The 27,123-nt window shown below is 40.1% G+C and overlaps 3 protein-coding genes across 7 annotated transcripts in view; 2 read left to right on the top strand and 1 right to left on the bottom strand.

Moving 5' to 3' along the window:
- The window catches only part of LOC105693449 (RYamide receptor), a 42,594-nt gene extending 23,453 nt beyond the window's left edge, over positions 1-19,141 (bottom strand). For 2 of the 4 annotated variants that reach the window (XM_020856169.2, XM_048658793.1), the window contains exons 1-4: positions 16,357-19,141; positions 6,681-7,120; positions 6,074-6,324; positions 5,755-5,914 (exon numbers count right to left, since the gene is read on the bottom strand). In XM_020856169.2, the coding sequence (XP_020711828.2) occupies positions 5,755-5,914; positions 6,074-6,324; positions 6,681-7,091 (822 nt within the window). In that variant the 5' untranslated portion in view covers positions 7,092-7,120; positions 16,357-19,141. The remainder of the gene's footprint in view (positions 1-5,754; positions 5,915-6,073; positions 6,325-6,680; positions 7,121-16,356) is intronic. The other 2 variants (XM_048658791.1, XM_048658792.1) reach the window with 2 other exon arrangements.
- Positions 98-2,476, top strand: LOC125501820 (lipase member H-A-like). The gene is made up of 7 exons (XM_048658796.1): positions 98-514; positions 610-667; positions 752-897; positions 996-1,238; positions 1,306-1,506; positions 1,593-1,752; positions 1,847-2,476. Exons 1-7 carry the CDS (start codon positions 409-411, stop codon positions 1,923-1,925), a joined length of 993 nt encoding a protein of 330 aa, XP_048514753.1. The 5' UTR covers positions 98-408; the 3' UTR covers positions 1,926-2,476.
- LOC125501819 (pancreatic triacylglycerol lipase-like) lies at positions 2,293-4,279 on the top strand. Of its 2 annotated transcripts, none has more exons than XM_048658795.1 (7): positions 2,293-2,426; positions 2,605-2,662; positions 2,731-2,876; positions 2,962-3,201; positions 3,318-3,518; positions 3,606-3,765; positions 3,839-4,279. In XM_048658795.1, the coding sequence occupies exons 1-7, from the start codon at positions 2,348-2,350 to the stop codon at positions 3,993-3,995; spliced, it is 1,041 nt and encodes a 346-aa protein (XP_048514752.1). In that variant the 5' UTR covers positions 2,293-2,347; the 3' UTR covers positions 3,996-4,279. The 2 variants fall into 2 exon arrangements, with proteins under 2 accessions (XP_048514752.1, XP_048514751.1); XM_048658794.1 differs by having other exon boundaries at positions 2,731-2,906.
- Positions 19,142-27,123: the final 7,982 nt, after the last annotated feature.

The raw sequence follows: 27,123 nt of genomic DNA, 5'->3' as shown, positions 1-27,123 counted from the left end.
TTGGCACAAATTTGTTTTTTTTTTTCGTCACGGACGATAAACCGTCGAGTAGCGTTCGCGATCGTCAAACGAATCACTATATAATCCCGAAATTAGAGACGTCGAAGAATCAACAACAGCCGGTGGATTTTCTCTACCCCCCGTTTCGAAGCAAACAGAAGGAAGCCAAGGTGCTTCTGTCGGCCGTGTTCTTGAAAGAAAACTCCGTATCATTGCTCAACGTTTTCAATGCGAATATTTGCACTGCGGAGAACCAACTTTCGGCACCCTGAATAACCGCTGAATAACGAAAGCCGCATCTATACATATATAAGAGTCGGCATCGTTACGCGGGGGACTTAATCCTAAATTGAAAAGTTACGAGCTTCCGATACTCGGAGTATTTCATAAGTTTCCACACCTTCAATTATGCGTCCCGAGAACTTCCTACCAGTCGTCTGTATTTCCTTATTCGTCACGAGTGGTCGGACAATCGAGACTACGGATAATAAAAATGAAAACTACGCCACAGGTGGTTCGTACTCTGAATCGATCCCGTCTCCACCCTCGTTTCCCGATACCTTCGCGATTTCGATATACACACACGTAAACTTGGATCGATTTTTCCAGATGCGGAAAACGCCACGCGGTCCGGTGCGGAGAGCGTCACCTTGCATCTGCACATAAAGTGCGTCGATTTTCGCATTACAATTCAGATAAACTAACGGAACATATCCGAGTGAAAAATATAAAATTTTCCAAACAATTCCAGGGGTACGGAAAATTCTTTCAAGGTCGCGTCGGTCCGCAACGCCGGCGATCTCTGCGCTTTTCTGGACTTCGATTGCCCCACGGTAAAGTACATTCACGGTTGGAACGGAAACTGGACGGCTCGCGACGTGGTGGCCGTTACTCGCGGTGAGAAATTGTCAAAACTCGCGAGATTTTTCGAAAAACCCCGAAAACGTGCGTGGGAAATTTTATAAAATTAACGCTCTTTGGAAAAAAAAAAACAGAATACATCTTACGAGGCGATCACAACGTGATCATAGTGGACTGGGGTGAAGTCGCCGGCCAATTTTACCCCCTGGCCGCCGCCGGTACGAAAGAAGTCGGTATCGAGGTAGCCAAGGGTCTGGACGTCCTTGTGAAGTGCGGCCTACGACCGGAGAGCCTGCACATCGTCGGTCACTCGTTGGGCAGCCACGTTGCCGGACACGTAGCGAAAAATGCGCATTCCCGTTTGAAAAGAATCACAGGTAATCGAGGCGGACGAAACCGGAGCGACGAAGATCTCACGAGCCTCCCGACGGCTTCATTTTTCAGCTCTGGATCCGGCCGGACCTTTGTTCAATATCATATTGGAACCCCTTACCAAAAACGACGCCGAAGAGGTCGTGGCCATTCACACGGACATGGGTGTTTACGGGGTGAAACTCAGGACGGGAACTGTCGATTTTTATCCGAACGGCGGCCACCGATTCGCTCCGGGTTGCCCCAAGATTTATGTACCTCTTTCCGAAGAAGGTACGACGATCCCTTGCCACCACCCCCCCCCCCCGAAACTAGGTCGACTCCCTGATTTTATCTCGTCCTTTTTTTTTCTGTCTCAGATTTCTGCAGTCACTGGAAATCGTGGGGGTATTACGCGGAATCTGTTCGAAACGAGACAGCCTTTTACGCCGTATCTTGTCATTCCCACAGCAAATTCAAGGTCGGTTTGTGCAAAAAAAATCCCTACACCGTAATGGGCTTCGCGACACCGTCCGATGTGTAAGTTTTTTCGAAAAGTATATATTTTTCTTTCGAGCGGATGATAACTGTGCGGAAATTTTGAAGAGATCGAGCGGAAATTTTTTTTTTGCAGAACCGGTAAATTTTACCTCGATACAAACGCCGATTTTCCGTACGGAATGGGCAAATCTGGAATGAGGAGAACGTCGTGATTCGATACGTCGAATTCGGTCGATCGTCGGTCGAAATTTTCCCTTCGGAGTGGCGAAGTTTTTATTTTTTTTATTTTTTTGTTGTTTTTTTCACTCGACATTGACGAAAGTCGTCTTGAACCAGATCGCGCGAAACTTGTCTACGACAACGAAGAAGAGAGGGAAGACGGAGAAGCGAACAAAAAAAAATTTTTTTTTTTCCAGATCTACGGATCAACAAAATCGTGCCTCAACGAGGGACGTGTCATAATTATTTTGCGCGATGTGTGTTGGTACAGGTGGGTGATTGTGAAAAACTTCGCTAAGAAGTGCGGGATATTTAAAGCGCGAACAACCTGACCAGATACTAATAGAAATTCCGGCGTTGGCGAGGTCTGAAAAAGTTTTTCGTGTGACGCAAAAAAGTTTCGACGATTGTAAAAATGCGATATTTAACCGTACTGGTCTCATGGCTGACGATATTCGTTGCGCCTCAGCAGGTCCGTTCCGACGCAACGAGAGGCAAGAATGTTTTCCAAATTTTTAAAAATAAAAAAAAAAAAATGATTATATCATTCAACAGTGAAATTTCCACCACGTAGTATCCGTTACTTTACTCCGACCTTTCGTTCTCTCGTTGAATTTTATTTCATTCTAATCGCTCGCGATTTTAATCCGACCTCTTCGAAACGATTTACAGCAGACGTCGCGACGTCGTTCAGCGACCTGGATCGGATCACTCTTCGACTTTACCTCAAGTACGACGTCCGAAAATTTGGGACAATTTACCCACAACTCCTCTTCGTTAATATCTCGATTATTTCAGCAACAAAATCACCGACTACGTCACGGTGCTGATCGGCGACGCCCTCGATCTTCTCGGCAGGATGAATCCGCGGCGAAAAACGATTTTGTACTTTCACGGCTGGACGGAGAGTCCGGACTCCTTGAGCGCTGTCACCGTATCGAGCGGTAAACGCACACATGCGACGTTAAAATTGCGTGAGTTAATTTTGAAACCGACGGCAAAATTCGTCTAATTGATCATGTCGCCCAGCTCACTGTAGACGCGGTCACAACGTGATAGCCGTGAATTGGAACGTGATATCGGCCAGGGATTACGCGACCGCTGCCTACAGCGTCGTAGAGGTCGGCAAGACCGTGGCTAAGGCGTTCAACGAAATGGTAGCATCCGGTTTGAACGCGAGTCTTCTTCACGTGGTGAGTCACTCGATGGGCAGTCAAGTCGCGGGTGCTTTCGGGAGACACTCCGATTACGGAGTACGAAGAATTACAGGTCCGCAGAGCGCTCGATCGTCCGACGAAATATAAAAAAACTCGACGAACCCCCCTCCCCTCCCCTCTCCCCCCGAAGAAGCTTTCTCGCATTGACGAGCGTTTTGTCGTCCTCAGGTCTGGACCCGGCCGGACCGGGTTTTCACGCCTTGATACCGGATCTGTCTTACAAGGACGCCGAATTCGTCGACATTATTCACACGGACGGCGGAATCTACGGGAACGAGCGCAGGACGGGGACCGTCGATTTTTGGCCCAACGGAGGGACCCGCTTCCAGCCGGGCTGCCCCTCCATCTACGTGCCCCTGACGAACGAAGGTGAGACGCTTCGAAAGAGCCGTTCCGTGGGGTCCGATAATTTTTGACGTTCCATTTTTTTTTTTTTTTTTTTTTTTTTTTTTACAGACTTCTGCAACCACTACAGATCGTGGTACTTCTATTCGGAGTCCGTGCTGAACGAGACGGCTTTCCTGGCGGTGGAATGCCCTTCGAAAAAAGACTTCGAATCGGGTCTCTGCGACGGAAACGCGGTGACTTTGATGGGCCACGGGACGCCCGCGACGATGTGAGTTTTGGCGATTTTTTTCTGAACCGCAAATCTTCGCGTTTCCTCGAACTAAAAATTTGAATATTCTCAGCGCTGGCAACTTCCATCTTCAGACGAACGGCGATTCGCCGTTTGGAAAAGGTTACGCGGGTACGAAGTTCGTCTCGTCGGGTTCGACTCCCGTTCATCAGACGGTTGGAGAAGGCGTCTGGAGCGTTGGCTCGACGATTTTCTATCGCGGATCTTGACTTTGCGGGGTAAACACGTTGTAACGCGATTTACTTCGTAAAAATTATTTTACATCAACGTAGACGAGATACCGAGAAAAAGTTCACCGTGTCTCTCCTTAAAGACTCTGGATATTGTTTTAATTAATTGAAGGGCTCGAAACCTCTCCGGACAGATTTTAAGCCGAACTTGACAAGCTGCGAAAGTTTCCGAGGACCGAGGCGCCTCGAAAAAAAAAAGAAGACGAAGAAAACAAACGTATCCAATGTATCAAAGTGCTTGAAATATAAAAATGAGAGCGCCAGCTGAGATGACGTATTTCTTTCGGAGTGTCTAGCTGCGTACGGTTACGCGCCGAGGTTCTTAATCAGGAGGGATTATGAGCAGCGCGGGTATAAAAAGTACCTTTTTTTTTTTTTTCTTTTATCCCCCCACCCCACCCTTTAGTTTTTGGTATTTTTTCCCTACTCGTCTCTCTCAAGGGTTCGCCCGAGACTGGAAAGAAGCCTTGCAGTAAATCGCACACCTAGTGTAATAGTGTCAGATATAAAAAGTATAGCAATTACGTACGCCGAGCCGACGCTGCGTTGCACAAGCCCAGAACTTATTACGCCTTATACACACGCCTTAAAGAAGTTATACATATAATACATCGCCACGCGCACACCCCACCCCCTTCCCCCCCGCTTGACGGATTGCCAAAAGGATAATACCGGGCAGCTCGTACTCGCAGTCAAAATTCATAAGGATTTAAATTTTTTTCTATAACACGAAAGAAAAAAAAAAATCAACCTACACTATCTCGTTTCTGTTTTAACGCTGCACCCGGAGGCAAAAACATTCTCGAAATCTTTCAATTTTTTTTTTTCCACCCCTCCGCACGTTATTACGTGCATGCCTATAAAATACAAAAATTGACGTCTACGGTTAATAAGGGTTGGTTGGTCGCAAGGCGCGTAAGCGCGAGTTTTTCTTTTTCGGTTTTTCCGGCGAATTTCCCTTTTTTTTTTTCTTCTTCTCCCTTCTGCCAAGTGAGCAGAAGGGGAGTAGTGAGAATCGCGTCGGTGGTGGTTTATAACTTTGAAGTAAAATCTGAGCAACTGCCTCGCGCACAAAGCCCCGGCAATTACGTTCGAGGGCATAAATTATACGATGTAATGAGAAGAAGAAGAAAAAAAAAAAAAAAAACCAAAAGAAATACAGTATAAATAAGTGTACGTAAGAAAGAAAAGTGAAAATGAAAAGTTGGAGTAGAAAAAAGAGAAAAAAAAAAAAAAAATATCAAGTAATCCCGTTGAAAAAAAGTCGGCGAAAAGGGTTTTGGTATGGGAGTTATTTTTCTCTCAGCTTTTAGGGGACGTGGAAAGGAAATCCTCAAGTTTTTTTTTCATTACTGAGATTTTCGAAAATTTTCAGCCCAACGTGGTAAGGTGTAACGAATCCGCTTGGGAAATTTTCGATAGAAAATCACGTGGGTTGCTCAATCTTCGCGGCATGTTACAGAGAAGCTTGTGAAATTCAGAAGGATCAATTCAGTTAACAAAGTCCTGATGAGTTTATCGCTAATTAAATTGTTTCGTACGGTACGTGGCAGTTGTGCCGATTGCAGTGCAGAGCGTTCGGATAATGGAGATTTTCGGGAACGCGTTACAGCACCGCGTCAACGATTTTCCGACCCTCGAAATTTCACTCGATTCGAGACAAGGTAGGTAGGAAGAAAAAAAAAAAACAAATAATCGTCGTCATCGCTCTTCAGCGTATTCAGCTTTTCCAACTGACCTTTCTTTTCGACCTCGCCATCCTCTGGTCCCTCGTGTTTTCCGCTTCGCCCGGTATCTGCTTTCCCCAGACGACCACAGCGATACTCGTGTAAGTAAACATCAGTACGACTATCGGTATCAGGTACTGCATCACCAGCAACGCCATGGAGTAATAGTATCTGAAAGTCGTTGGAAAAAATTTTCGCAAATTCAGAGCTGAAGAAACCACCGCCGAAAGTAACAACTTGTTTTTTTCTTTTCCTAAAAAAACAGAACCGTATCTCCTTGCCGCTGATCACTCGCGAGTGATCAGCGGGAAAATCAAGTTCATTTTTCACCTGTGATGATTCGTCGGCCATTCTTCGTGGCAGATGTAACGACCGCACTTGACGAATTGGGGTTCGGGTTGGGCGAGCCTCGAAACTACGGCTATCGGGCATGCGGTGAGTAAAGCGATCGCCCAAACCGTGAGTATCACGAATTTCGCCTGACGTTTTGTCATACGCGGTTTCAGCGGCCACATTATAGCCATGTATCGGTCAACGCTGATGGCCACCAACGTGTAAGCGCTCACCAGTACCGACACCGCCTGAAAACATCAAAGGCAAAAAACCTACCTGAACACCGGAAAAAAGATTGAAGGAAAAAAAAAAAAAACGGGAACACGAAAATTCGGAAAATCCATCCGTCGAATTTCATGGTCCGTGGAACGGCTCGGTATTAAAAAAAAAAAAAAAAAAAGCACATTCGTATATTGGCGAGAAAAAAGGAATCGGATTTACTCACCTCGAACGAAAAAACAAATTTGGAAAGTCGTCGGTGCTTGGAGATATATATTTTTTCGACGATCGATCGCCGTCGAATTTTTCGATTGACGAGGGATTTGAAAATATCGTGGGGGGGGGGGGGGGGGGTGTTCGGGTGATAAATTTCGACGAGAATTACCTGCGAGTAATTAACGCTCGGGCAAAGTTCGGCGCCGAACGGCCAGTACTGCAGTATAAGCGTGCTGACGAAACTCGTTGGCACGCAGAAAAGCGTCACCAAAATATCGCCCACGGCCAAATTGGCGATAAAGTAATTGGTGACAGTCCTCATTCTGGGGCTGCTGTACACCACGTAGCAGACCAGTCCGTTTCCCAGCAGAGCCATCAGGAATATGGTGCTGTAGAGGAAGTATATTATCGCTTGGAACCAAGCGGTTCCCAAAATTTGATTTTCGAACGGCAATTCCTCGCATCCGACGTTCCCCAGGGAGGTGTTCAGGGGGCCGAGACTCCCCGGTACGTGTTGCTGCGCCGGACCACCCTCGAAATCGAGCCCCGCGTACCCTCCGTCCATGGATATCGAGCTCATGGCGCTCAGCCGCCGTCGAACGAACGCATCTGAAATCAAACGCGGCGGAGTCCTTTGAATTTTCGGAAAAAAAATTAACGACGACGGAAAAATTTGGAAAAATCCCCCGCCGATTCCGAATTCCGCCCACTCGTTGTTAACTTTCCTATTCGCACGGGGGGGGGGGGGGGGGGGGGGGCGAAAAGTTGAAAATGAATAATTTATGGCGCGGAAAACGAGGACGGTATAAAGCAAACTGGTCTAGGATACGCTGAGTTTGTAACTATCCCCGACGGTCATCAGTCATTGAACTTGACCGCGCTAATTCTCAAACGTCAGATAGCAGGGCGCGGATGTAACATCGGTCAACCGTGTCAAGGGTCTTAGTTAGGGACGCGATCGGTATGCTCGGATAGTTTTAATCAAAGGCCGATTAGAACGCCGATCAGTCAATGGCCAGCTACGGGGATGGGACTTAAAATCACTTCCACGAGCCGTCGCGGAATAAACGCCGATTAACGGCAGACCTCGCGTATCACCTACGCCGCGACGACGACGACGATGACGGTTTTTTTTTTTTTCTTTCTTTTGTCAAATTTTCCACGAGACGAAAAAAAAATCTTCTCTTCGGAGAAAAATTTTCGACCCTCTCATTTGTTTTTTTGGGTACGAATAAAATCCGTCAAATTCGCCTTTTGGGATTCGATTTTTTTTTCAGCAATTTAGATCGCAGTGCACACCTGTCTTCGTGACGCACGACGCATCCGGGATTTTGAGGTTTACGTTACAACGGTTTGATATATTTTGGGGTCGTCGAGGATCAGAGTGCGGATGACCTACGACCTACCAGGGTCTGTCGGTGGGTTGGTTTCGGGCTGTACACGCGTTGTACGGATGTGGCCGAATCACAGACGAGTCGGAAGGGCAAATTCGTACGATGAAAAGGAAGAAGAATAAGAAAGAAAAAAAATCTTTTTGGCGAAAAAGAATTCCGTGATCAGAATAGCTGAGAATGAAAACCCCCAAAAAAGGTACACGTCCTCGTACGGGTATCTAGATAATAAAATAGAACCGAGCGAAGAAATTAGGTTTCACGAAGTATTCAAATTCGGAAAAAAACCAAAAGAAGCAAACTATTCTTTCATCCCTCGCGAAACACGACTCGAATTTGAAAAATCTTGGAAAATCTTCGATACGAAAAGTCGATTTGATTTTTTTTTACGAAAGAAATCGAACTCGGGCCACCGAGTGAAGCAAAAATCATAAAGCTGGATTAATTTTGTAATTAATAATTAATTACTTTGAAAACTGGGTCGTTATTATGGATTTAAAGCATGAGCGATTCGGATCAGGGTTCACCTCGATGCACCTGCAGTTTAGCGTGGTTGTGGATCGAGCCTCGGCGTACACCGGCGTTGTGAAAAGCGATTTACGTATAATGTAATTATCGCAGTGAAAACTTGCGAAATTCTAACCCCGTTATAGAAAATTATGCATAGCGTGTATTACGTACGGCGAGCGAGTCACTTCAAACTTCGAATATAGGAGTAGTAGCCATACAATTTGTCAGACTGTACTCGACTTCCTATATGTACATTAATTTGGTACTCGTTGTTCTCGAGGTTCGACGGCTACCGCCACCGACTTCTCTTCATTCACCTTAATGTATAAAGTCCACAACACCTATGTATATTTGATAAACGTTCGATGTGCGAAGTCCCCGAGTTCCTCCCTGCTGCGATCACTAAACGCCAATAGAATCTATTTTGATAAAACTACCCTTCAAAAATTAATCCTACGTCGATACCAGAGTGTCGTAAATATTAGAGACGTCTGTTTTCCGGAATCCCGAGATCCCGTTTCAATAACTCAACACACCTCGGACCGTTATTAATTCTACCGATGTTCGGGAAGCGGTCAAACCCTTGTTTCAAATTAAACGCGAATCACCGACGCCTCGCGATCCGGATCTATGGGTGAGAAAGCGCCCGTCAGCGCGGCTAGAAAACGAGGGAGAAAAGTAGAACGAAAAGAAAAGGATGAGGGTCGATTTTTATCCGTGAAAAAAATCGTCGGTCGCACACGCGGGTCGTATCAGGTGTGAAGAGAATTTTTCAGTAACGTGATGTTTTTCTTTTTTATATATTTTTTTTTTCTCCTCCTTTTTTCCTTTTCGTTTCATTTTGCAGGATCGTCGGATGTATTTCTCTTACAAATAATGTGGGCGGATCGTTGAGGCCTGTGACAGGTTTTGGGACGAAATTTCAATGGATTTTCCCAATTTCCGTTCATTTATTAACCCACGTGGGTTGTACACGCGGTGTGTGTGTGTGTGCTGAGGTATGTAAGTACATAGATATATATATATATATATATATGTACGAAGGTATGCGTGCAACACGTACGCGATAAGTTTGGTATTTTATATGCTACGTACAACCGATACACGTACGAAAGGTAATAAAAAGCACTCGCTCGTGAATTACACGCGCTTAGAAAATTTTACGGTAAAACCTCGCGTACGATTTAAACTACGTTGGTTATACGGTGGGCATACGTACGTGTACGGGGTGTGCTTAATCCGCCTCCCTTCACTCGGTTGAATATGAAACCGTATTTTTTTTCATGAAGCTTCGTTTGAAAAATTTGGGGAATATAACTGATTTCCGAATAATACGAATAACGCAATCGTTGCAAGGATCGTCGATGATTATTGTAATTTTTCATCATCGAACTTATTTTTTTTATCATATTCGTCTCGCAAAGGTATCTCATAAAATTCGACAGACAAAAAATAGACCAGAGCCACTTGAAAAGAAAAAGAAAAAACGAAATTGCCCGTCTCTATTTTCAAAAAATATTTCAGAACGTAGAATAGAAGAATTCTTTTTAACAGATTTTTGGCACTGCTGAAAAAACGAAAAGAGACGAATCTAACGAGGATGGCGATCAACGATCGTTTAATTAACAAATAAGGAAAATGTCGGATGTGTGAGGTAACAGGTATTGCAAGGGTATGTCTTAGTGCTTGTAATTTAGGCGAACACGCGATCCACGTCAGACTAATTATACCTCGTGAAAAGTATCCCGAAGGCTAATCATCCCCCCCGCCCCCTCCTTCCCCACGAAAATTCTGTGAGTCGATAAAATACGTTTCGCGTTAGGTCAAATATTCATTAGGCATCTTGAGTTATTTTCAATGATCACGGAAAACCTTACGTAATTGCGCGAAACGCAACGGAACTGGACCGAAATTCTAACTCGGTGATAAAATCAAATTAATTATATTCAAACGGTATTACCCACATTCACGTATTTCAAAATATCGATCGCATCGCAGCTGTTTTATTATGTATACATACCTATTAATTGGGGTGTAGCGAAGGTACAAAGATGACGGAAAGAAAGAAGACACTTGCATATTTCTACTTCGTTTTTTTCGCGCAAATTATTCTGCATTATCCAATTATCTATGACGGTACGTGCTATACGTTACAGGGAACTGTTGGGATGTTTTTTTTGTTTTTTTCTCTTTTTCTTTTTCTTCGCTCAAGAATCCTGCGCCACGTACATCTAACGATCAATTATTACTTCATACTTCGGCCTAGACACAATGAATTTGAATAGAAGAAGAAAACAGTGAGAAGAAACGGAGACGGAGAAATCTCCTTATCGAAATCAGGAGATGAAGAAAATTCGACGAGCGACGAAGGGAAAAAAAATGCGATATCGAGATGCCCTCGTAACGAATTTACAATAGTGCAATAACGACGATCATCGTCCCCTTTCCTTTGTTCTCGGAATCCTCGACTCGGGAATAAAATCTACTTTCCGACGGAAACGGGGATGGGGGATTCCAGAAACCGTAGACGAACGCGACTGCAAACGTGGATTGGCGAGGGTGAAATTGCGACTGTGTATCACTCCTGGTATAATTATTCGGAATAACCGAGTATCATCGATGACCCTGACGCGACTGAAATCCCCTTTACTTTTTCCCTCCCCTTCTTTCGTTACGTGTGGTACAATAAATGTACGGCCCCCACGATATTATAATTGCATATCGAACGGAGGAGAGGGACGATCCTTCGATCTGATAATCATAAAAACAATAATCACGATGATAATAACGAAGATGTTTCATCACAGTCTTTATCGAAGTGCAGGGCGCGGCGAGGGCCTGAGACTCGTCGGGGTGAAAAATGAAAAAAAAATCATCTCGCGAAAGATTTGGGGGAAAAAAAAAAGGAAGCGGTTTTTTATTTTCGGGAGAAAAAAATTTCTCCAATTATTTAACGATCAGCGGTGTCGCGTGATGAAAACGGTTAAAAATTCTCCTGCTCCGAGAAGAATTGACGAAAGTTTTTTCGTACCGTGCGACGAGCGGATCTGAAACGTACGCGTGTAGGCGCGGATATTGAAACAAGTATCGGAGAATTTTCAAAGTTTTAAAACCACAGTATATCAGAAACGTTTGGAACGATATGCTCTCCGAAACTACCGCGGCGCGCGTTCCGCATTTATCATCGGATGATTTTGAATAAATATTTAAAAACCGGCGTCCGAAATACGCATTCTATCCGTTTCCAGTGTGCTTCTGTTAATTTTACGCCGTATATTCCGAGCACGAGATCGATTCTAAAATGAAGATTGATTCCCGCCGAACACCCGGATTAAAATCGAGGACGAAAGGAAAACGAAATTCGTATCGTTTCGATTTTCGAAAAACGAAACGACTGACGGTTGTCGAAAATTGTGCGAATATTTTTGTTCAATTTTATTAAAAGACCGGAAGAACGAAGAAAAAGTATTTAATCGATCAAAAGCTAAATTTCTCGGCGAATTTCACGCTTCGTTAGTCGATACGTTTATATGAACACGATTGAATATATGTAGTTTCGGCTGAATTTATCGCCTCGGATCGGATGCCGATGTATAATAGAGAAGAAAAAAGCCAAAAAAAAAAGGAAGGAGAAAAACCCTGAGTCGAAAAACGTGTTTTACTAACAAGACCAACATTGATGATAATTTCGATCCGTGGTATTAAAGATATAGAAAAAAAAACGAAACGATATGGAAAAATAACTGAAATCAGATAACAGGTTGTGCGATCATACGATGCCTACATTTAATTCGTGCAAACAAAAAACGGAAATGGGTTAATAAACCGAACGATTAACGATGCCGTATCATAATGTAACGTACGTGAATGACGGGTGAACAAAATTAATCTGTTTTTTTTCTTCTTCTTCTCTCTTTTTGCAACAATAATTTAACGAGTAGATTTGTAGTAAGTTTTTTTTTTTGTTTTTTCTCCTTCTCATTACCAATTAATTTCAGTAGCGATTTTTCGCTACGGTAGCTGCGAAAAAAGATTTTCGATAATTGTACCTATTACGGAGATAAAATTAGCCGAGAAGAAGGTGAAGCGATGTGAAACAAGGAATTTGAATTAATTAATCCTTACGGGATGTGTAATTTATTGTTAATCCTCGTAATAGTGGGCGTGATAATTCGGGCTAAGATTTTCGAAGCATTCAACTGTAACACCCGGTCGATCCACTCGGCGAGCTTTTCACTTTTTTATTTCATCTTTCCTCTCTTTCTTCGCTTTCAAGGGAAGTGTCTGTCGGAAAAAAGGAAGAAACGAAATAACGGAAAACAAAAACGTACGAAGATTTGAAAAATGGGTCAGGAAAAGTCGACGGGACGAATTTTAACTGTTGCCTGTTGGCGCTGGTCGTACTTAAGAAAAAGCGGCGAGGGAAAAAAAGTGAGAATAAAAAATAAAGCGCCACTTGTCACTCGTCACTGTCTTCGGGTCGGTTGCCGTACCGCCTTAAGAAAGCGAGCTTTGAAAAGCTTCCTATTCAAACAAATGTCAAAACCTCCTACCAAAACTTTCGAGGGCCACTAAAAAAAAAATGTTCCTTCGATTTTTCTCAAACAATTTCGTTACACGCGAAGTTTGAACACAGTTTTCGAAAAAATTTGTTGCTCACGGAAGTATTTGAACTTTGCGAAAAAAATGAAAAGGAAAAGAAAAAAAAATTATCGTGCGATAAATTCCGGCACGGTGTCTGACGAAAATCGTTCACAGTTTTTCCCTATTCGCCGAATGTCGGTAGAAAGAAAAGAAAAAAAAAGACTCGTATTCGTAATTTATACAACGGAATTATACACGCATATACATATACATAATTACGATCGCGAGCGGTTCATTATCGAAAGTTTATTTTTCCTTTCAACAAACTTTCGGATTTATATGTTATTAAAAGTCTAATAGGTACGGAAAAAAAATCGAGGTCACATCACAGGTCTTACATTATATACTTAGGCGAGTTAGTATATCGTAGTTGAGCAGTCGTTACCGAGGCTAGCCTTTTTCTAAGTATTTCTTTTTTCCTCTATTTTGCCGGAGCTTTTATCGTTCTCAAAAAACTTCGCTGCCCGTACCGCGGGCGAACCTACCACCTACTTGTACATGCGGCAATTTCTTCGCTTGCGACGAGAGCAGAAAAAAAAAAAAACTCGGCGTACGGGACATTTCGTGCCGAATACTTCGGAAAGTCATCCTCCTGGACTGTGTGTGTGTTCGAAAAATTTGCAAAGAAGCGAAAAAAAGAAGAAGGAACGAACGAAAATCCACTTCCGTTCGTGGTCTGGAAACCATCCTCGAGTCACGGAGTACCGTCTGAATTATTTGATTCAATTTTTTTGGTTTTTTACTCGCGAACCCGAACCGGGTTATGTAAGGACTAATTGAAATGGGAAAAAAACAATTTCTATCGTAAAATGGTCGAGGGCTAATCGTGAGTGATTTAACGTGAAATATGCCCCTCGTGTATTTTTTGCGGCTCGAAAGGACCCTCGTCGTTATACGGGAAGGGAGAGAAAAGCTTCGTTTTTTTTTTTTTTTTTTTTTTTTTCTTTCGCCTTCTTTCGTCGCAAAAGTATGCGGTGAAATTGTCACGTTATACGTATACATACACGTCGATCGTACACGCCGTTCGTGTCGAACCACTAACAATCGTATATAATCGCAGAATTAGCGTACCTGTTGTGTATGCCATTAAATTTGTACAATCAAAGGCGAACGAAATTGTGATCTGTACGGATGATACGCGTACAATAGGTGTGCGCGCGGTATATTGTAGAGAAACGTGCAGATGGCATAAGCGATGTGCTTTCAAGATGGATTAGAAGCTGTTTGCCAAACTATTTGGGCATTAGATATAATAACGCGAGAGTATTTACCTCATTAACAGTTCATTGAGTTGTACGTACATACGTAGGTGTTGCGCTACATGGATTTTATGTACGTACGTACATAGTACATACGGTCTCCACGACGCGTCACAAATCTAATAATCCGCATCTGAAGCTTCGCTCCGGACGTCGTTTTTTTTTGAAATTTTCGGACTCATTTTTCGTCCCACTCGACCGAAAAAAATAGTCAAAATAAACGAGCGCTGAGGTAACCGATTATTTTTTTTTTTTTGCTTTTATCCTTCCGAACGTCGAAATAAAAATCTGATCATAACCGCCTCGGATGTTTGAGTTACAAAAATGTCAAAAACTTCATCTCGTAAATAAAAAGGAATGTATGTATGCGTACATCGACGAAGGGTGCTTTTCCGAGGAATTTCCTGATTATTCAAAAATTCTCGGTTCACTTTGACGCAGAAATTGTTGACCAGAGGCAAATAAATTTTTTTGTAAATGTGTTTTTTTTTTCTCATCAACTTCCTAAAAATTATTAAAAAAAAAACAAAAAAAAAGGAAGAAAACAGACCATCGTAAGTGAATTTATGGCGATGAAAAAAGAATCGGTTGTATACTCTGTATAATAAATGAATAATAATTAATTGCATCGTAAAATTGAGTGGGGAAAATTCAGTCAATCGTGCGTTATGATGTAAAAGTGAGTTTGTGCGGCGGGGATCGATGTTTCACTTAATCAAAGTTGTTCAAACAAAGAAGGGGTTATTTTTTTTTTTTTTTTCTTTTGCACGGGAATACGCGCGATGTATATTTATGCGGGGATCAAACGCTGCAGGTTTTATTACGGCTTATCACGACGTATCCCATTATATTATAACGTTTCACGCGACACACGTCGTTCCCGCCGATTTTTATTATTACAAGCACGCTATTTTCCCGTTTAATATCATCAGCATCGCTAAGCTATCGGGCAACGCACGACCTTCGACCCAAACTGAACGTCCCTAATCTCTCAATTATTGCTTCTTAACCAACAATTCTGTCTGATGTAGGTTTTTACTTTTTTTTTTTCACGCTTTTTTTTTTTGCACGCCTCGATTTTCCTACCCTCCTAATTCCGCAGTCGCGCTATCGCGATTATAATTACAGTCTACTAATTTCATCGAAGTCACAGACAAAAGAATTTAATTTAATTTACCTCGTTCGTTTTTTTTTTTTTTCTTTTTTTATTTAAGATGAGATGGGCGGATGAAAAAATATGATTAAATCTGACTTAAGGCTGATAAAATTCGACGACGTTTATCGCGTCGTTCGTCGAACGACTTTAGTATTTTCATTGATTTGCATTCATAGAAAAAAAAACTTCATTTCTGTTCGTTTCGTGGATTTGAAATAGTAGACAGTCCTTTGGGCGATTGACGATAGCAATTATACAGGGAAATCAATCGTTGGAATTTTGACGGTTTGCCAAAATCCAAAATTACATATGACACAGGTTTTACATATTTATATTATATATGTCTATATATTTATTTACGTTGTCGTTTGTGTACAGCGAACATCCGTTTGTCGTACTACGGGTCGTATAGTTTGCGCGATACGATTTACGTGCGGGTGATGCAATTTGAAAACGAAACGAAAAATTTTTTTTCAACACAAATAATGAACGATGAGATGAGAAATTCCGGGACTTTTACTCGGGCGAAAGTTTCCTCGAGCATACTGTCCTGTAATTTACGAGGCACGTAACGTATATGCATAATAAACCTACCCTGAGCGAAATTGCTAACGATTTATCCTAATGACTAAGCGGGATAGTCGTTAATTATAAATGTATGTGTTGTACTTCATCGGATCACTGATGATCGTTCTAATCGATTGAAATGATTAACTTCATATTACATTTGATGACGCAAAGGTTAATCAAGAAAAATATACACCTTTTCTGTGCGAAACTTTTTCACAAGACCGTGTAAAAACTTATTGAACACTCAAGAAAAAATCATTCTTATTTTTTTCTATTTTCAAAAAGCGACGAGTTTATACAAATTTCATTACTCACCTGATTGAAATTTTCGTCGATAATTTCCCTGTGATTTCTGCAGATTCGTTGGAGATTTTCACATTATTTTTTGTTCACTTTTTTACGGTATATTTTTTTTTTATCGTTACTATCAAAATAATTACGTTTCCACGCACATATCACATGGACGAGAAGAAGATATTTAATATTTGGACGTTCCCATAAACTTCACTTTTTACAATTTTCTTTTTTCCTTTTTTTTCTCAAATCCATGCTACCAAAATTAATGCAGTTCGGTAGCAGAGAATAAGATGAAATAGGAGAATTATTAATTGATTATGAAAATCTTCTGTTCGTTTAATATTTTTTTGGATTTTGTTATTTTTTCTGCCGACTTGCTGTGTTACATACCGCAGAGAAAACCACCTGCGGCGTCATCGTTTGAATAACTCAACGTTTCGTATTGTTATTTGAATTCTTCTCTTCTCCATTTATTTTCAATCAACTTATAGATGATTATATTTCGTCGCACATACACGTAAATAATTTAAAAGAAAGTTTTTTTGTTTTTTAATTAATCAATCAATTCATTTGTTCGATCACTCCTTGATCCATTAATTGATTTCGATTGATGAATAATAATGTACGTACGTACCTAATATTTTGATATTCAGGTACGTGCTGCAGATTATGTATGTTCAAACGCAAATTGGTGTACATACTATAAAATATTTAATAGCAATTTCAGTTGGGTTGGGATAAAATAATATTAATCATTCTACGAAATTATAAAAATAATGAAGATATATAATTCAAGGATAATAACTATGCGCCTCGATTGTCAGCAGTGATAATTCAGCTCTTGATCGTTGATGTCATTTTGATTGGAAAAAACCGAAAACAAAGATTACAGAAAAAAAAAATAAAGCTTTCAAAATATTTAAAAGTATACCGATGAAAGAATTGTGACTTTAACAAAAAATTCCTGCGCTTTTTGAAAAAGTTTTGTCCTAGAAAAATCCTTTCAGCGCCGCATGTACAACCAGTAATTGTGATTATTATAGCGTTAATAATTTTATCGCTAATCTGCGCAGGAATTTAATGAAGATAGTTGACAAGCCGGTCGAGGGAAAATTAGAAAATTAGGAAAGTATGTAAATTATAATTAAATATGCGCGGTAGGAAGGTCGCAGCTAATGAAAAATTAGAGTGGAATCGGAAAAGAGAAGAGGAAAAGAGAAGAGGAGTGCGAGCGATATCCTGATTATGTTTATGAGCAAAGTTCGGGAACAACGTTCACCTGAAGCCGGTCGGACCGGGACTGAAAGTAAATCACTGGAATCCATCCCTACGTCGAATCAACGGCGGTTTCCCTGCACAGACGCACGGAGAAGAACGTGACGGATGTGAAATACGATGCGCGACTTGGAAGTTTCGAAAATTCCGTTCAAATTAAAGTCAACGAATTTTTCGACATTCCTCTCGGACGGCGTATCCCGATTAAACGAATCCCTCGCCAACACACGCGCGAGACCGCTGGCGTACATCCGCGATTATTTTTCGCTCCCGCAAAAAAGTTCGAAATTCACGCACCGGTTTCACGCGGTTTTTTAATTCGCCGGTCGAGTCGCACGTACGCGCGAACAACTTCCTTGTTTCAAAGGCTCCGGTGTATAATACGGAGAACTATGGATGTGACCAACGTCGTTTCATCTCACGACAGTAAATGCTTCCATTAGGCTTTCCTTTCTTAATTTCGTTAGCGCATAACCAACCCAAATTACCGCATGGCGTGCGCCACGTGACTTGTCAGAACAATCGGTATATCGTACGTACGTACATGTCTCACATACACTGCGAATAGGAATCCCTCTTCCCTCTTCCACTTTTTGCTTGGCCAACTTTCTCGATTACCTACCTCAGAACTACGCGGATTTTATATCTACCCGCTAACGTACTGGACGGAAAAGAGAGGACGCAGAAACGATAGAAATTATTCGGCAAGATGCGGATGGAATTGATTTTTTTTTTTTTCCATTTCGCCATTCTGTGACGATATTTGATCGACCGCGCGTTAGTTACGTACCTGTATCTTCAAGATCTGAAAATGAAAAATGTGCGTTATATGTATCGCGCTGAAAATTAACGACGCGTAAATGAAAAAATCCACTAGAGAATAACGACGTTTGCAAGGGGTGTTTCGTGCTAAATTTTTAGCAGCAATTTTTAATTAGAAATTTTTCTTTTTCAACCGATTAGCCGCACTACGGAATTTGGAATCGTTTTCGTTTCTCGCTGCTGCGACTTTCTTTTTCTCTTTTTTCGTTTCGGAAATACTATTACTGACGCAACCGAACGATTAATTAGTAAATTTTTCAGCTAAATGCCCCATACACGCTGCCCGTTTCGCGAATTGATTCACTCTAATACCGATGAATTTCCCACGTGGTTTTTCAGCCCGCGTTTACCCCGTGGGAGATGAAAGAAACGGGGGGTTAAAAAAAAGAAAAAAGAAGACAAAGAAATTAAGAAAAAAATAAAACTCTTCTGGTGCGTAAACGATTTTACAGACCATAATTTTTACATTGCTTCGGCATAATGTCCGTCGACGATACTTCATTATCGTTTATAAAAGGTTACGCGCATGCATGGGTTCCCTATCATCGCGCCTGGATTTATGAAGGCGCACGAAAATTTATACCTTCCATATTATACACAATACGTGACTTATTTATAGAGGCATCCATGAGTGAGGAATAAAATTTCATAGGACGTTAGTCAAGTCGTCATTCTCTCTTCATTTTCTTCTCAATTATTTTTTTCTTTTATTTTCGAAAGGAAATTTGATTTTTGAGCAAAAAACAAATCATTGTTTTAATTGGGTTTACTATGCTTTTCTTACGTATTTTGATCTCAGGAATCCGAATCTGAAAGAAAAATTGATCTATCTATAGAATTGACCGAGTTATAGCAGATTTTCAGCTTTCTGAGGTCAAAGAAAAAAAATTAATTTTTGAGTCTATCCTTATGGAATTTGAGCTCAGAAGTTCGAATCTGAGAGCCGAATTGATCTATCTCTAAAATTTACCGAGTTATCCCAATTTTTTGACATTTTTTGGCTCAAATTTGAGGATATCTCGGAGGGAAAAAATCGTAGCTCAATTTGGACAACGGATTCGTGTTCCTGAGGTCAAAATACATAAGAAAAGTGCCATACGATCAATTCTTAGTGTCTCAGATTCAAATTATTGGGTACGAACTACATTAAAATAGACGATAAAATGGATTTTTTATTCTTGATCCCGAGAAGCTGAAAATCTGCGATAACTCGGTCAATTCTAGAGATAGATCAATTTTTCTTCCAGATTCGGATTCCTGAGGTCAAAATACATGAGAACGGTGTCTTACGATCAATTCGCGAGAAAAAAAAAAATTCGCCCAAAAATCCCCAAGGGGATTTGAACCCGCGCAAATTTATCGATTTTTGGGTCGAAAATCAACATTTTATTTTCTTGGGTTCCCCATGCTATTCTCATGTATTTCGATCTCAGAAATTCGAATCTGAGAGCCAAATTGATCTATCTCTAAAATTTACCGAGTTATCTCAATTTTTTTGGCATTTTTCGGCTCAAATTTGAGGATATCTCGGAGGGAAAAAATCGTAGCTCAATTTGGACAACGGATTCGTGTTCCTGAGGTCAAAATACATAAGAAAAGTGCCATACGATCAATTCTTAGTGTCTCAGATTCAAATTATTGGGTACGAACTACATTAAAATAGACGATAAAATGGATTTTTTATTCTTGATCCCGAGAAGCTGAAAATCTGCGATAACTCGGTCAATTCTAGAGATAGATCAATTTTTCTTCCAGATTCGGATTCCTGAGGTCAAAATACATGAGAACGGTGTCTTACGATCAATTCGCGAGAAAAAAAAAAATTCGCCCAAAAATCCCCAAGGGGATTTGAACCCGCGCAAATTTATCGATTTTTGGGTCGAAAATCAACATTTTATTTTCTTGGGTTCCCCATGCTATTCTCATGTATTTCGATCTCAGAAATTCGAATCTGAGAGCCAAATTGATCTATCTCTAAAATTTACCGAGTTATCTCAATTTTTTGGCATTTTTCGGCTCAAATTTGAGGATATCTCGGAGGGAAAAAAATCGTAGCTCAATTTGGACAACGGATTCGTGTTCCTGAGGTCAAAATACATAAGAAAAGTGCCATACGATCAATTCTTAGTGTCTCAGATTCAAATTATTGGGTACGAACTACATTAAAATAGACGATAAAATGGATTTTTTATTCTTGATCCCGAGAAGCTGAAAATCTGCGATAACTCGGTCAATTCTAGAGATAGATCAATTTTTCTTCCAGATTCGGATTCCTGAGGTCAAAATACATGAGAACGGTGTCTTACGATCAATTCGCGAGAAAAAAAAAAATTCGCCCAAAAATCCCCAAGGGGATTTGAACCCGCGCAAATTTATCGATTTTTGGGTCGAAAATCAACATTTTATTTTCTTGGGTTCCCCATGCTATTCTCATGTATTTCGATCTCAGAAATTCGAATCTGAGAGCCAAATTGATCTATCTCTAAAATTTACCGAGTTATCTCAATTTTTTGGCATTTTTCGGCTCAAATTTGAGGATATCTCGGAGGGAAAAAATCGTAGCTCAATTTGGACAACGGATTCGTGTTCCTGAGGTCAAAATACATAAGAAAAGTGCCATACGATCAATTCTTAGTGTCTCAGATTCAAATTATTGGGTACGAACTACATTAAAATAGACGATAAAATGGATTTTTTATTCTTGATCCCGAGAAGCTGAAAATCTGCGATAACTCGGTCAATTCTAGAGATAGATCAATTTTTCTTCCAGATTCGGATTCCTGAGGTCAAAATACATGAGAACAGTGTCTTACGATCAATTCGCGAGAAAAAAAAAAATTCGCCCAAAAATCCCCAAGGGGATTTGAACCCGCGCAAATTTATCGATTTTTGGGTCGAAAATCAACATTTTATTTTCTTGGGTTCCCCATGCTATTCTCATGTATTTCGATCTCAGAAATTCGAATCTGAGAGCCAAATTGATCTATCTCTAAAATTTACCGAGTTATCTCAATTTTTTGGCATTTTTCGGCTCAAATTTGAGGATATCTCGGAGGGAAAAAATCGTAGCTCAATTTGGACAACGGATTCGTGTTCCTGAGGTCAAAATACATAAGAAAAGTGCCATACGATCAATTCTTAGTGTCTCAGATTCAAATTATTGGGTACGAACTACATTAAAATAGACGATAAAATGGATTTTTTATTCTTGATCCCGAGAAGCTGAAAATCTGCGATAACTCGGTCAATTCTAGAGATAGATCAATTTTTCTTCCAGATTCGGATTCCTGAGGTCAAAATACATGAGAACGGTGTCTTACGATCAATTCGCGAGAAAAAAAAAATTCGCCCAAAAATCCCCAAGGGGATTTGAACCCGCGCAAATTTATCGATTTTTGGGTCGAAAATCAACATTTTATTTTCTTGGGTTCCCCATGCTATTCTCATGTATTTCGATCTCAGAAATTCGAATCTGAGAGCCAAATTGATCTATCTCTAAAATTTACCGAGTTATCTCAATTTTTTGGCATTTTTCGGCTCAAATTTGAGGATATCTCGGAGGGAAAAAATCGTAGCTCAATTTGGACAACGGATTCGTGTTCCTGAGGTCAAAATACATAAGAAAAGTGCCATACGATCAATTCTTAGTGTCTCAGATTCAAATTATTGGGTACGAACTACATTAAAATAGACGATAAAATGGATTTTTTATTCTTGATCCCGAGAAGCTGAAAATCTGCGATAACTCGGTCAATTCTAGAGATAGATCAATTTTTCTTCCAGATTCGGATTCCTGAGGTCAAAATACATGAGAACGGTGTCTTACGATCAATTCGCGAGAAAAAAAAAAATTCGCCCAAAAATCCCCAAGGGGATTTGAACCCGCGCAAATTTATCGATTTTTGGGTCGAAAATCAACATTTTATTTTCTTGGGTTCCCCATGCTATTCTCATGTATTTCGATCTCAGAAATTCGAATCTGAGAGCCAAATTGATCTATCTCTAAAATTTACCGAGTTATCTCAATTTTTTGGCATTTTTCGGCTCAAATTTGAGGATATCTCGGAGGGAAAAAATCGTAGCTCAATTTGGACAACGGATTCGTGTTCCTGAGGTCAAAATACATAAGAAAAGTGCCATACGATCAATTCTTAGTGTCTCAGATTCAAATTATTGGGTACGAACTACATTAAAATAGACGATAAAATGGATTTTTTATTCTTGATCCCGAGAAGCTGAAAATCTGCGATAACTCGGTCAATTCTAGAGATAGATCAATTTTTCTTCCAGATTCGGATTCCTGAGGTCAAAATACATGAGAACGGTGTCTTACGATCAATTCGCGAGAAAAAAAAAAATTCGCCCAAAAATCCCCAAGGGGATTTGAACCCGCGCAAATTTATCGATTTTTGGGTCGAAAATCAACATTTTATTTTCTTGGGTTCCCCATGCTATTCTCATGTATTTCGATCTCAGAAATTCGAATCTGAGAGCCAAATTGATCTATCTCTAAAATTTACCGAGTTATCTCAATTTTTTGGCATTTTTCGGCTCAAATTTGAGGATATCTCGGAGGGAAAAAATCGTAGCTCAATTTGGACAACGGATTCGTGTTCCTGAGGTCAAAATACATAAGAAAAGTGCCATACGATCAATTCTTAGTGTCTCAGATTCAAATTATTGGGTACGAACTACATTAAAATAGACGATAAAATGGATTTTTTATTCTTGATCCCGAGAAGCTGAAAATCTGCGATAACTCGGTCAATTCTAGAGATAGATCAATTTTTCTTCCAGATTCGGATTCCTGAGGTCAAAATACATGAGAACGGTGTCTTACGATCAATTCGCGAGAAAAAAAAAAATTCGCCCAAAAATCCCCAAGGGGATTTGAACCCGCGCAAATTTATCGATTTTTGGGTCGAAAATCAACATTTTATTTTCTTGGGTTCCCCATGCTATTCTCATGTATTTCGATCTCAGAAATTCGAATCTGAGAGCCAAATTGATCTATCTCTAAAATTTACCGAGTTATCTCAATTTTTTGGCATTTTTCGGCTCAAATTTGAGGATATCTCGGAGGGAAAAAATCGTAGCTCAATTTGGACAACGGATTCGTGTTCCTGAGGTCAAAATACATAAGAAAAGTGCCATACGATCAATTCTTAGTGTCTCAGATTCAAATTATTGGGTACGAACTACATTAAAATAGACGATAAAATGGATTTTTTATTCTTGATCCCGAGAAGCTGAAAATCTGCGATAACTCGGTCAATTCTAGAGATAGATCAATTTTTCTTCCAGATTCGGATTCCTGAGGTCAAAATACATGAGAACGGTGTCTTACGATCAATTCGCGAGAAAAAAAAAAATTCGCCCAAAAATCCCCAAGGGGATTTGAACCCGCGCAAATTTATCGATTTTTGGGTCGAAAATCAACATTTTATTTTCTTGGGTTCCCCATGCTATTCTCATGTATTTCGATCTCAGAAATTCGAATCTGAGAGCCAAATTGATCTATCTCTAAAATTTACCGAGTTATCTCAATTTTTTGGCATTTTTCGGCTCAAATTTGAGGATATCTCGGAGGGAAAAAATCGTAGCTCAATTTGGACAACGGATTCGTGTTCCTGAGGTCAAAATACATAAGAAAAGTGCCATACGATCAATTCTTAGTGTCTCAGATTCAAATTATTGGGTACGAACTACATTAAAATAGACGATAAAATGGATTTTTTATTCTTGATCCCGAGAAGCTGAAAATCTGCGATAACTCGGTCAATTCTAGAGATAGATCAATTTTTCTTCCAGATTCGGATTCCTGAGGTCAAAATACATGAGAACGGTGTCTTACGATCAATTCGCGAGAAAAAAAAAAATTCGCCCAAAAATCCCCAAGGGGATTTGAACCCGCGCAAATTTATCGATTTTTGGGTCGAAAATCAACATTTTATTTTCTTGGGTTCCCCATGCTATTCTCATGTATTTCGATCTCAGAAATTCGAATCTGAGAGCCAAATTGATCTATCTCTAAAATTTACCGAGTTATCTCAATTTTTTGGCATTTTTCGGCTCAAATTTGAGGATATCTCGGAGGGAAAAAAATCGTAGCTCAATTTGGACAACGGATTCGTGTTCCTGAGGTCAAAATACATAAGAAAAGTGCCATACGATCAATTCTTAGTGTCTCAGATTCAAATTATTGGGTACGAACTACATTAAAATAGACGATAAAATGGATTTTTTATTCTTGATCCCGAGAAGCTGAAAATCTGCGATAACTCGGTCAATTCTAGAGATAGATCAATTTTTCTTCCAGATTCGGATTCCTGAGGTCAAAATACATGAGAACGGTGTCTTACGATCAATTCGCGAGAAAAAAAAAAATTCGCCCAAAAATCCCCAAGGGGATTTGAACCCGCGCAAATTTATCGATTTTTGGGTCGAAAATCAACATTTTATTTTCTTGGGTTCCCCATGCTATTCTCATGTATTTCGATCTCAGAAATTCGAATCTGAGAGCCAAATTGATCTATCTCTAAAATTTACCGAGTTATCTCAATTTTTTGGCATTTTTCGGCTCAAATTTGAGGATATCTCGGAGGGAAAAAATCGTAGCTCAATTTGGACAACGGATTCGTGTTCCTGAGGTCAAAATACATAAGAAAAGTGCCATACGATCAATTCTTAGTGTCTCAGATTCAAATTATTGGGTACGAACTACATTAAAATAGACGATAAAATGGATTTTTTATTCTTGATCCCGAGAAGCTGAAAATCTGCGATAACTCGGTCAATTCTAGAGATAGATCAATTTTTCTTCCAGATTCGGATTCCTGAGGTCAAAATACATGAGAACGGTGTCTTACGATCAATTCGCGAGAAAAAAAAAAATTCGCCCAAAAATCCCCAAGGGGATTTGAACCCGCGCAAATTTATCGATTTTTGGGTCGAAAATCAACATTTTATTTTCTTGGGTTCCCCATGCTATTCTCATGTATTTCGATCTCAGAAATTCGAATCTGAGAGCCAAATTGATCTATCTCTAAAATTTACCGAGTTATCTCAATTTTTTGGCATTTTTCGGCTCAAATTTGAGGATATCTCGGAGGGAAAAAATCGTAGCTCAATTTGGACAACGGATTCGTGTTCCTGAGGTCAAAATACATAAGAAAAGTGCCATACGATCAATTCTTAGTGTCTCAGATTCAAATTATTGGGTACGAACTACATTAAAATAGACGATAAAATGGATTTTTTATTCTTGATCCCGAGAAGCTGAAAATCTGCGATAACTCGGTCAATTCTAGAGATAGATCAATTTTTCTTCCAGATTCGGATTCCTGAGGTCAAAATACATGAGAACGGTGTCTTACGATCAATTCGCGAGAAAAAAAAAAATTCGCCCAAAAATCCCCAAGGGGATTTGAACCCGCGCAAATTTATCGATTTTTGGGTCGAAAATCAACATTTTATTTTCTTGGGTTCCCCATGCTATTCTCATGTATTTCGATCTCAGAAATTCGAATCTGAGAGCCAAATTGATCTATCTCTAAAATTTACCGAGTTATCTCAATTTTTTGGCATTTTTCGGCTCAAATTTGAGGATATCTCGGAGGGAAAAAATCGTAGCTCAATTTGGACAACGGATTCGTGTTCCTGAGGTCAAAATACATAAGAAAAGTGCCATACGATCAATTCTTAGTGTCTCAGATTCAAATTATTGGGTACGAACTACATTAAAATAGACGATAAAATGGATTTTTTATTCTTGATCCCGAGAAGCTGAAAATCTGCGATAACTCGGTCAATTCTAGAGATAGATCAATTTTTCTTCCAGATTCGGATTCCTGAGGTCAAAATACATGAGAACAGTGTCTTACGATCAATTCGCGAGAAGAAAAAAAATTCGCCCAAAAATCCCCAAGGGGATTTGAACCCGCGCAAATTTATCGATTTTTGGGTCGAAAATCAACATTTTATTTTCTTGGGTTCCCCATGCTATTCTCATGTATTTCGATCTCAGAAATTCGAATCTGAGAGCCAAATTGATCTATCTCTAAAATTTACCGAGTTATCTCAATTTTTTGGCATTTTTCGGCTCAAATTTGAGGATATCTCGGAGGGAAAAAATCGTAGCTCAATTTGGACAACGGATTCGTGTTCCTGAGGTCAAAATACATAAGAAAAGTGCCATACGATCAATTCTTAGTGTCTCAGATTCAAATTATTGGGTACGAACTACATCAAAATAGACGATAAAATGGATTTTTTATTCTTGATCCCGAGAAGCTGAAAATCTGCGATAACTCGGTCAATTCTAGAGATAGATCAATTTTTCTTCCAGATTCGGATTCCTGAGGTCAAAATACATAAGAACAGTGTCTTACGATCAATTCGCGAGAAGAAAAAAAATTCGCCCAAAAATCCCCAAGGGGATTTGAACCCGCGCAAATTTATCGATTTTTGGGTCGAAAATCAACATTTTATTTTCTTGGGTTCCCCATGCTATTCTCATGTATTTCGATCTCAGAAATTCGAATCTGAGAGCCAAATTGATCTATCTCTAAAATTTACCGAGTTATCTCAATTTTTTGGCATTTTTCGGCTCAAATTTGAGGATATCTCGGAGGGAAAAAATCGTAGCTCAATTTGGACAACGGATTCGTGTTCCTGAGGTCAAAATAC

The sequence above is a fragment of the Athalia rosae genome, chromosome 7 (genome assembly GCF_917208135.1).
Source record: "Athalia rosae chromosome 7, iyAthRosa1.1, whole genome shotgun sequence".
In the NCBI taxonomy this organism is placed as follows: Eukaryota; Metazoa; Arthropoda; class Insecta; order Hymenoptera; family Athaliidae; genus Athalia; species Athalia rosae.
This window is presented reverse-complemented; position numbering and strand designations above follow the sequence as displayed.